This window comes from Ostrinia furnacalis, unplaced genomic scaffold, assembly GCF_004193835.3.
Source record: "Ostrinia furnacalis isolate ACB-3 unplaced genomic scaffold, ASM419383v2 OfSCF4153, whole genome shotgun sequence".
NCBI lineage: Eukaryota > Metazoa > Arthropoda > Insecta > Lepidoptera > Crambidae > Ostrinia > Ostrinia furnacalis.
The window spans coordinates 777,471-789,590 of NW_021134392.1; the positions used below are offsets into that span (position 1 = coordinate 777,471).

General features: G+C 36.3%; 1 protein-coding gene across 1 annotated transcript in view; it reads right to left on the minus strand.

Annotated features, from left to right (window-relative positions):
• Positions 1 to 562: 562 nt before the first annotated feature.
• The window catches only part of CalpA (calpain A), a 60,745-nt gene continuing 49,187 nt past the window's right edge, over positions 563 to 12,120 (minus strand). Inside the window, exons 15-18 of the mRNA XM_028313156.1 lie at positions 7,301 to 7,428; positions 6,615 to 6,736; positions 3,969 to 4,042; positions 563 to 1,370 (exon numbers count right to left, since the gene is read on the minus strand). Coding sequence (XP_028168957.1) covers positions 1,288 to 1,370; positions 3,969 to 4,042; positions 6,615 to 6,736; positions 7,301 to 7,428 — 407 coding nt within the window. The 3' untranslated portion in view covers positions 563 to 1,287. The remainder of the gene's footprint in view (positions 1,371 to 3,968; positions 4,043 to 6,614; positions 6,737 to 7,300; positions 7,429 to 12,120) is intronic.

Consider the following 12,120-nt stretch of genomic DNA (forward strand, 5'->3'; position numbering starts at 1 on the left):
AAACCGCAATTCCACAACCACCGCGGGCGCGGGTGAAAATGGGCCGTGAGTTCTTAGCCTAATAGTTTTCTCGCTACATATTTCAATATTGCTGTCACTATGGCCGATTGGAAATCTCTATAAATCTATTTACCTGATAAGTGTGCTAGGTATATCTAGGTGGAATAAGAGATTCTCTACTTCCGCCAGCGGGTTAGCCGGCGCGCGGTGGTGTTATAAATGGCCTTATGAATTTAGTATAGTGTTGCTTTTGCTTTGATGTTCAAAAAGCTGTGGCCCGGCGTCGCCACAGTTTAAGAAATTGCTTATCCAGATAATCTATTGGGGCAGCCTTGAATTAGTGTCACGAATCACTACCTATGCTGCAGTGTTTAGCTTGACTCTTGAGGGATCATTATTTTGGGGAATCAATTAAAACATATTTTTATATAAATAAATGAAAACAATTTTATTTCAGATCTCGATTGAAACAATAAATAGCAATAATTGTCATTATAATATTGAATAAAATTAACAAATGCATAGACAATGCAATAGTTTGGATACATATTTATATCTTTGAAGGTAATAATTATATAAAAATAACATATACGGAAGCATATAGCGTTGGTAAATCGCACAGAACTAAACAAGGATGTTGGGCGAACAATTTGACCAACAACACTGAACAAATCGAACAACAAAACCATTTCATATGGAATGAGAATTCGGTGGATAAAAAAATACTGATTCTATATCTCTTATATTAAAATATATGTTTGTACATCTTATAATGAACGAGGCATTTGTTTTCGTTAGAATGAAAAAACGATGTTTTAGAAATACAATAGCAATTTTAACATGAACTAAAGTACATATTTTTAAGTTGAAGATCAAAGGACAGGTAAAAGATGTCAAGAAGAACAACAATGCCAATGTATTCTAAGCTCATGTTATAAATGCAAAAATTTATAAAACACTATGTACCTATACCCGTATTTGAAACAAATTATAATAATGACATGAAATAAGTTAATTTGTGACTTAGAATGAATAATTTCTTACAAGGTACATCAAATTGCATCGGCCTATCTCAATATACGCGATTAATTACTATAAAAAAAGCTTGTAATATTTAAGTCTCATGAGTAAAGTTTTATAATGTTTCTTATATAGTATTTAACAATTAGGTCCAATATGTGTGTAGGTTTAAAATTCATAAGTTTTGAACAACCGCGTAGACCAAGATGGTACTTTAACATCGAATATTAATGAATTAGGCCAGTATAAGGCGTTGTGGACAAATTCTTACGAGTAGACTGTGCGATTCAACCATTCTTCGAGGGAGAACGTAGCGTATTCGCCTCCCGAGGATCTTCCTTTGAACGTATCTGTAATTTTGAATGTTTATTTAATAAAAGGTTTAAATTGGCGCGGTGGTGACATTTAGTAAGCGTTGTGCGGTGTCTGTGGTTTATGGCGCTAGTTTTATAAATATAAAATTGTTATTTATTTGATGTATTAAATTATAGTATAAAAAATAGGATAAAAGGCTTTGGTTTGGCTATGAAAGGTTTTTTTCACGCGAAATCTAATCTAAAATGTCTCAATGCATTTTTTGCGACTCATTATTATTTATTTGACCAAACCAAAGTCTAATTTATTGTGTAGCGTAATCAACCACTTTTGCTGAACATTAAAGGAACAGAAGATGTTACAGAAAGTATATTAGTGAACCTGGAACAAGCCCAAATGTGTTGCTTTATTATTTGCGAACAGTTGCACGTATAATAAACTTTTCAATGTTTTATTTAGTTGAGTAATTTAATTTGTTGAGTCTTATACTGTCGCAAATAATATTAGTCAAGAGGTAAAAGAGGAGATGCCATTTTGTTTAAATTTTAAGTTACATTTAATAAGGACTGGATCTTGGTGAAATATTATTAACAGAGTTAAGATTAGACCCCATATTTTTTTATTTACTTTTGTGGGATATCTATATTATAAGAACTTTCTTTTGTTTGAAATTGAGTTTTGGCATTGTCCTGCCCGGTGGTACCAAATTATCTCAATGATACCACCTTTGTAATACATAAAATGCAGCGAGTATTGATTAGCATAATCAAAAACGACGAACTTGAACAGTAATCCGCCAAGATCCAATAAAATTGTCAATAACATAGGTCAAATTTTTCAATCGTCTGACATTTTGACTGAAGAATAAAAATCAAATCGAATCGAATGAAAACTTTGTCTTAGCTTCTAAAAGCTAAAGTTCTTTTAACCACAAAGACTTAATACTGCTTGTCGTGCTTGACTCCTGCATTAGCAGAAGAAAGAATATAAACCCATAAGAAAACTGTCACATTCTATAATGAAATTGTCAATATAAAGATGAACTACACTGAAATGTCCCACCGACGACATTGACAGAAGGGCGCCACCGTCTTCGTTCAACTACATGGTTTCCACCGTGGCAAAAGTCGGAACTAGCGATCCGCTACTGACGGTGGCCCACCTGTCAGTGTCAAATAAAGGACAGTTCAGTGTAGTTCTTCTCTACCAAATGCACCGTCTTACTTTATCTATAACAAACGTCAAAGTCTATCAAACTCCATACAAAAACACTCATTAGAGTTACGGTGATGCAACTCCATCTAAATATTCTTCAGTTAAAAGTTATCCTACGATTGAATAATCAGTCCAAACACATAAAAGTTATCTAGCGGTTAGAAAAATCTGCAATCTCCCCCTTTCCCCTAGTGGATGTCGTCAGATGTGCGTACTTTGCACTTGTAACCTGCGCCGGCGCCTCACGCGTTCCACTGCATGTCACGCTCAAGATTCTCCAGCGGTTCGTTGTTCGCTGTTTTGATTATTGCACACAGTAAATTGTAGGGTAGTTAAAGATAATAAGTACTAATCTACCAGAGTAAAAAATACATTGTAAAGTACCTACTGTTTCGCTGTTTCGAATTGTTACAATGTTATTATTGTACACAGTAAATTGTAGGGTAGTTAAAGATAATACCTACAGTAAGTAAGAAAAATAAAGTACCTACTAGTCTATTTCGCTGTTACATTGGGATTATGCACACTTTAGTAATCAAAATAAGTAAGTACCTACAACAATAAAAAAAGAAAAACAAAATGCCTACTTTCAGTGGCGTATTTTTTTTTTTTTTTTTATCCACAACGAGGAAGCTCTTGGCCTGTATAGTCTGGTCCGGGAGCACGTAGAATTTTGTCCAATGACCCCAAGCTACCCATCCTTATCGCTCACGCGTAATTATGTTGCTGTCACGTTCGCACACTCACTGTGGGCGCTCGTCCCACAGTCGCGACAGCAATTACGCGCGAGCGATAAGGATGGGTAGCTTGGGGTCATTGAACAAAATTCTACGTGCTCTCGGACCAGACTATAGTTTGCCTTAGACAGGCCCTGTATCAAAATTTGTCAGGGGCTCGACCTAAAAAGATCATAGATCAAGGTGCGCTTTTCGTCAAAAAATATGACATTCCAAAATCTAATAAAAAAAATCCGGCACTGGGGCCCCGTATTATTGATACGGCGGCAGCTACGCCCCTGCCTGCTTACTTAAAAAAAAAACAACTAATTGCAATAAAAAAAACAATAATCAAAGTCTACCCTACTTTAAAAGATCGTCTACAGCCTAGCCTAGCGTAGAAATCTGTTGAATAAATTACATTACTTTTAATAATGGTTTGTGGACTATTTGTTGATTAACGGACTGTAAAGCCTGGTCCGTGAGCACGTAGAATTTTGACCAATGACCCTGCGCACTCACTGCGGGCGCCCGTCGCACAGTCGCGACAGTAATATAATTACGCGCGAGCGATAAGGATGGGTAGCTTGGGGTCATCGGACAAAATTCTACGTGCTCACGGACCAGGCTTTAGTAGGTATTGAAAATAAGTCCCTATCAGTAAAAGTTAAAATGATTTAGCAATATTAGTGCAAAACTTATCGATCATGGTCTTGAGTCGCACGGCGCACATTATGAAGTCGTCGAACTGTATGTACCCGTCTGATGAACCGTATCTGTGCGGACATAAAGTTTAAATTAATAATAATAAAGTTACGTAAGATTTGATAAGTTTAGATCAGACATTTGGTTTCTATTTGTGTACCGACTACCGGCTTCCAATGGGCAGTCAAATATTCCATAGATTATATATGGCATTAAAAGCCGATTGTGTCACTATTTCACTGCAGAAAAATGACTCTTTTATCATAATATAGGTTAATGGAGGATTTGGAATACACTCTTCACGTTAGTCAGACAATTTGGAGATGGGTCTATTACAAGCTTTTTACAAGCTTTTTTATTACTTTCACATGTCTGGTGTCTGTCGTCAAATCTTGCAACTTAAAATTGACCCACTTCCCGGTTTTCTATTGAGCTGGAATTTTGCATGCATGTGTAAGTCGGATGACAATGCAATATTATGATGACACGGAGCTGATCTGATGATGGAGCTGGAAGGTAGTCATAGGAACTCCGCAATAAAACGACACAGGCCTATCGAGTTTGGGCTCGTTTAATTTGTATTGACGAGAACTATAATCCTGTATGGTAACCATTAGGGTCTGATGATGGAGCCGGAAGGTGTCCATAGGAAATTCGCACTGAAACAACACAACCTCGTCGAGTTTGGGCTCGTTTAATTTTTATTGACGAGTACTTTAATTATAGATGGTAACCATCAGGGTCTGATGATGGAGCCGGAAGGTGTCCATAGGAAATTCGCACTGAAACAACACAACCCCGTCGAGTTTGGGCTCGTTTAATTTATATTGACGAGTACTTCAATCCTACATGGTAACCAGGGTCTGATGATGGAGCCGGAAGGTAGTTCAAGGTAGTCATAGGAAATTTGCAATAAAACGACACAATGTCATCGAGTTTGGGCTCATTTGATTCGTATTGACGAGTAGGTACTTTAATCCTACATGGTAACCAGGGTCTGATGATGGAGCCGGAAGGTGGCCTTATGAAATCCGTACTAAATCGACACAACCCCGTCGAGTTTGGGCTCGTTTTATTCGTATTGACGAGTACTTCAATCCTACATGGTAACCAGGGTCTGATGATGGAGCCGCACGGTGGTCATAGGAACTTTGCAATAAAACGACACAATACCATCGAGTTTGGGCTCGTTTGATTCGTATTAATGAGGACTTCAATTTTATATGATAAACAGGATCTGATGATAGAGCCGGCAGGTGGCTATAGGAATTCCACACTAAAACGACACCACCTTATCGAGTTTTCGCTCATTTGATTCGTATTGATGAGCACTTCAATCACATAATATGATAACTAGGGTCTGATAATGAAGCTGGAAGGTGGTCACATGAACTTTGCAATAAAACGACACAATACCATCGAGTTTGGGCTCGTTTAATTTGTATTGACGACAACTTCAATCCTATATGATACTAGGGTCTAATTATGGAGTTGGAATGTGGCCATAGGAACTCCGCAATAAAGCGACACAACCCCGTAGACTTTGGGCTCATTTAATACGTCGCAAGTCGTAACCCTATCAAATGGGAATAATGTTCGTTACATTTAGTATGAATGTAAGTAGTTTCATTTTGATTAGATGAATAACCCATTGCAAAGGTGCACGAGCTGAGAGCTGAATATGAATATTATGAGGGTGTATAAAAAATAATATGTCATAATCACTAACGCTGCGCCTTAACCAAAATGTTTCAATAAATTTCAACTTTTCAAACCCGCATTATAAATACTAAAAAGTCGAAAATAAAATTAAATAAAAAAATATTTTTCAAAAACAAGCTTTTAATGCTCTAAAAAGAATAAAATAAAACAAACCCATCAACTTATTACTTTACTCAATTTATATGATTAAAAGCTTGTCGCGAGATTTACTTGTATAAAAAATACATTAAATACGTAACTTGATCTTGCTAAAACTTTGATCTAAGAAAAAAATCAAATAGTTAAATACATACATCTAGTAAATCTCGCGACAAGCTTTTAATCATATAAATTGAGTAAAGTAATAAGTTGATGGGTTTGTTTTATTTTATTCTCTAGAGCATTAAAAGCTTGTTTTTGAAAAATATTTTTTTATTTAATTTTTTTATTAATATTATTCCTATAATCAAGGCAATAACATTTAAAATCTGTTGGGAACTAAATTCCCACCGTCATTAAAAGGCATCAAAGGGTTAACCTGAGACCTAGAATGTTGACATTACCCGGCTGATTCCAGAGCATCACGCAGGTTGTGTTATTAACCAGAAGAATAATAAAAAGAGTTGGAACTACAGCGCCCTTCCTGTATCCCGCTCCCTGGGTAAGCCCATGACTATAAGGCAGCGGTTCCCAAACTTATTTAGTCTACTGCCCACTTTGAGAATACATTATTTTTTAGCGCCCCCCATTTTTGTAGTCAAGAGTCGAGCTCAGTCGGTGTCTAAGAGTCCTCCTAGTAGATGACGCCTCCCAAGCCTCTACACAACGTCCCGATTTTTTTTCTGGGTCTCTTACCGCCCCCCTTTAAGCCTGCAGCGCCCACAAGGGGGCGTTATCGCCCACTTTGGGAAAGACTGCTATAAGGGGAAGAAGAATACGTACCTGTGAGCTAGAACGTTGAGTATATGCGCGTTGACAGTATATCCGGCCGAATGGAGTGCGTCACGTAGATGGTGAGCCGGGATCGCGCCGCGGCCTTCTGTGTCGTAGAGCCGGAATACAGCCTGCAACCATGATCATCATCATAGAACACAAAATATGCAGCTGGAACACAGCTCATGACCACGCACCACAAAATAAGGGAAGATATGTTACATTACATGTTATATTTGTATAAAATGAAATGTCTTTTATGAAATCACTGGCTCTTGCTTGCCCGAATTTTAGTCTATCATACAAAGTCACATTATCATACGCCCCTACTGATATTTTTACTGTGCCTGGATGAATTCTTGGAGAAATGTCTAAGCATGATAGCTACATATTATGTACTATCCTTCCTTATTAAGGACAATCGGAGCTATACAATTTATTAACACTCATTTTGACCTATCTTTTGAGATCATTTTCTTATCATTCAATAATAAGTCGATTTAATAAATAAAAGTTTAAAAAATGTAATACAAGGAAAATACACTAAATAATATTTAATTTCATTCAAATGCCGTAGACGTGCACATTTCTTTTTTCAAACTCAAATACAGGGCCCCTGTCCCTGCTCCTGTAACAGGGGTAAACAAGTTCAAATATTTAGAGGTGTTCTAACGTCAACAATGATGTAAACTCACCCGCCAATTGCGCAGATCTATCCACAGAGCCTTGAACTCCTCGAAGCCCAGGCCGCCGGAGCCGTCCTTGTCTAACATCGCGATCATGCTACGGCACACATCCTTGGAGAAACCTTGCCCTTTGAGTTCTGAAACAGTTGGTAACGGTTAGAGGGGGTGGTGGAGATTGGGAATGGGAGACGCGACTTGGAAATTAATTTGCGTTTTTTAAGAATGATGAAAACAAGACAAACATCTTCCATTGGTACTGAGGGGCGAGATAGCTGATGTCGCGTATTTCCCCATCTTTTGACACTCTGGCAAATTTGGACCAATGCTACGCTCACATGGTTCAGTGGTTTACGTGCTGGAAGTAAAAGTTGTGCAAGCAATGGTTGAAATATGAGAAACTTCTCAATATTAAAGTAGAGGGAGACAGAAATATACTGTAGATGAATATCACATCAAGACAGGACGAAAAAACAGCATCAATTGATGCTCTTTTCAATTATGTAGTTTGAAAAAGAAATAGATTTTGTAATATACATAACACAGCCGAACAAGTTTTTAAAGACATTCGTAGAGTGAGTAATTCATGCTAATTTCATTCATATTATACGTGAGTAAGGTTGATATTATCTCAATGAACGTATAATAAATTAAGTTCCAAGTCGCATCTTTAAATACACAATTAAATAACATAGTATGTACCTAATAAGAAAAAAACTATGTCATTTAATTATACTTAAAAATATTTATGGAAATGGAGGTGATTTAATTAAGACTAAAAAGTTTATTTCTTTTAAAATGCCCATTTTTGAGTGCCTTCATAGATGTGCCATATTTACATACATGCGTACAGAGAAGCTGTTATGTTGATATTTCCAATTAAATTGATAATATCAACATATGGTGTTAGTAGCAACGTTACAGCTAATAAAAGTTTTGTAAAACAATGCTTTTATGTACATTTTGTACAATAAATAAACAAAAACATAGATAAAAGCATAATTTTACATAAATACATACAGAAATAAAACAAAAGTATAATCGGAGACCACCTGGAATAAAAATAAAACACGAAAAAAACTTAAAACTAAAAAATAAAGAAAATAATAATCAAAAACAGACATTTTAAATTTTATTCGCCTCCATTTCAATAAAAACAAGTTAAAAATAAAAAGAAGATAGTCGCATGCATCCGACGTTCCGGGAAATTCTGAAAAATACAAAACTGAATACACAATTAGTAAATCAATTAATTATGAAGTTAAAAAAATTGAAAACAAATGAATATTAGATAAAAATAGAATTTTTATCAGATATTTATAAGAAACGGACATGGGAAATGTCTTAGTTCAACCGGACATTAAGTGAGCGAAGAATCGTGGTGAATTTAAAATACTAGCAAGTAGTTATTTACTTGGTTCACAATTTGACAGTTGCAAAGATGGTCGCAGTCAACCGTTTAAGAGATATACAAAAAGTTTTTGTGCAACTAGTATGAACCCTTAGACAGATGGCAAATTTGACTCTTGTAATTTCGAAAAGCCATCGATATGGCGGTTTTATTTTAATATTTTTATTAGGAAATTATACAGCGTGTATGGCGTTGCTTTGCTCCGCGAACGGATTCGATTTTCGGCGCAACAGAAAAACTTGTCTATGTCCGTTGAACGAACGATTGAATGAACGAGTGACTGAACGAATGAACCTATACCTTGGGGCTGCGGTTGAGTGAGGTGCACTTGCTCGCCCTGCTGCTGCGTGACTTGCTGTAGGTCCACGCCGATTTCCTTGCAGATGGGTGCGCAGAGAGCGCACAGCAGTTGTTCTAGGCAGCTCTGTTCCGTAGGGGGGGACTGGGGCCCCCCCACGTAGCCCCCGGGGCCCCCGCCGTCGTATGCGCCCCCGTGACGCATGGCCAGCTCTGGACGATATTGCTACGTTAGTTTGTAACCTAGCACCAGTACAGCTGGCCTATTACGACTTTTTAATGGCTAAAGTCTGTTCGCCGAGAGTTGATAAAAAAAAATATCAGAGGTTCTAAACTCATTATAAATTGCGGCCCGCTAATTATTTTTGTCGATTTAATGAAAAAGTTGGTAGATTATTTGGCCTGGCCTTTTTTTTTTGGCCTGGATTCTCGGCTCGGTTACAATTTAATTTTGGACTACCATTTATAAGAATGTTCTAAAAATACCAATTATCTACCAAAATCTACTAAACGATTTCGCACTACTAAATCATCGTTCTCTTTGCCTCAAATCTACCAAAAAAGTAGAAATCTACTAAAAGTGGTCACGCTGTGGCCGCCGCCGCCCGCCGGCCGGGGCGCTTGACGACAGCTGTGTGGCTCGTACCACGCCCGCCATACAGAATGCGATAATCAGTCGCTATTGCAAGACATTTCATAATATTTATCAACTCTCGGCGAACAGACGGTAGGTAGGTATAGCATTTATTTTGTGTAATCTTGTAAGGACAATGGCAAACATTAAGGTACTGTATAGATCGTTTCATCCACGAAGACGCGCCCCACCATTCTTCCGCTAATGTTTGAGTGTTATCGGTACACGCTAAATCATCCATGAGTGCACACGCACACTACAATAATGACGCTCGGATTGCTCGGATCAAACTCCCCGCACCCCGCGTTTCCCTCGACCCAAAAGTGGTGGGGCGCGTCTTCGTGGATAAAACGAACTATATGTAATGTATAGTCTGATTCGCTTTAATTATAAGTGTAGCTAATGTAATGTTTATTTCAGATATTTTGATCAGAACTTTAGATTAATTGGGCAAGTTGTAATGCATGTAATAACAATATCGATGAAATAAATTTCATTTATGCAAAACTACAAATCTAACTACGTAAATAGCAAAATTGCAAATTAAAACGCACAGAAATGATATTTGTAACATAACTATTCTTTCAATACTAATAACATTCATTCAACATGATTTAATTTATTTGACTAAAAAATAAGGCTGTAATAAAACTTCTTAGAGGCCGACTAAAAATATAACAAGACTAAATAAAATAATCAGATTTTAGCTAAATTGATCCATTAAATTGAGTCAATGGCGGTTTGGAGGAAAAAAGCGCTTGGAAGCCCCCATTGTTTTAAACAGAACGCGTTCTTAGCACATTTGACGTAAACAGTAAACAGCACATCAAATTATATTTTAGCCGGAAAATAGCATCCATCACAATAAGATGCCTCAGTCTATAGCATTGGTTCCCAAACTTATTTGAGACGCGCCCCCTTTCGACCATACAAAAAATTCCGCGCCCCCCATCCTCCAGTCAAGATTATTTATTGGTCGTATCGAGCAGTTTGGAATGCATTTTCTCAGCGGTCGCAGGTATTTTATACTTAAGTACACAGATGGCCCGCGCCCCCCTTTAAAGGTCTTTGCGCCACTTTGGGAACAGATGGTCTATAGCTTGACGTGCTAGGAATGCGTTCTGTAGGGGTATAATTACTCAAAATATTGCCTTTTTTAGCTCATAAGTATTGCTTATGGTAATAAGGTGAAAGAGATATCTAACGCTCTATACTTTTTTCATCAGTACAGCATTGGCTCTTTCTTAATTTTTCAGGATTTTGGTAAGTTTATAATTAGGAATTATCTAATTAAATCAACATAATATTATATTAATACTTACATATAATATATCTTCACACGGATAGCGAACGTAAAGACAAAAAAGCAGCTTTAACTCGGCACATAAGCGTTCCACATCGAAAGCTCAAAAATGGGCATTAAATAAAACTATTAGTTGTATTATTCTTACTTAAATAACTTACTTATAAATACTGAAAATTGTATCTTTTTCACAAATTTGCATTACTAAAAAAATGCGTTAAATATGTGTAAGAAAATAAAAAAAGCCATCAAAAATAATTAATTTAAATAATAGAAAACACGAAATAATAATTGGTTCTAGATTTTTGTAAGCTATTCTACTTTACTTGCCGTTTGGATATTCATCTGTCAATTAAGATATTTATTTTTTATTCGGGGCTGATTTTTATATCAGATTAAAGTTAATAAGACAATAATTAAGAACTAACTTGGAAAATATTTCTTTGCTAGATTAAAAATACAACTTTTAACTTATTAAAAATATTTGTGTAAGTTTTGAAATAATATTTATTGTTATTTGCATATTATCGTGTTATGCGTGGATTAAACACAATATTTTGTGAGTGAACAACATCCACACATGTCTTATTGTGAGGTTTTTAAGTTATTTTAAACCATACACATAGGTAAAATAAAAAAAAAACCTATTAAATATTAAGACATCATAGCTGTGAAAATGTTTATAAGCGTTCTGCCTGTACAAAAAATAAAAATGAAAAATAGGAATCGATTGGTAATCAATCAGTATCAAATAAACGAATCCTTACTGCATTATCAGTGTGTAACACCAATTAGATCGCTAGTTCCCAACCAGTAACACTGCAACGTGTAACACTGTCACTCGTTGGGAAAAAAATCCCGTCAAGCCACATGATTACGCGTTTAGGACATCTGTCTACTTATCTTTTCAACGATTTGCACATTAAGTACGTTTAAGATTTTAAACTTTCGCATTCCATTTCAACTAAAAGAGACGGTTCGACGTGTCGTGAGTACATAATGTAACTCATTCATAAATGTCGCGTAAAGACCTGTGTCTTTTCAATTTTAAGTACGTTTAATGTCAAGATAGAGATTTCATGAGAAAGAAACAATATACAAGAAAGTTACAAACCTAAAATATTTCAGAAAATGCTGTTTAGTAGTGTCACCGGTGTGGAAGAATTAAGTACCCGACTTCGTGACTT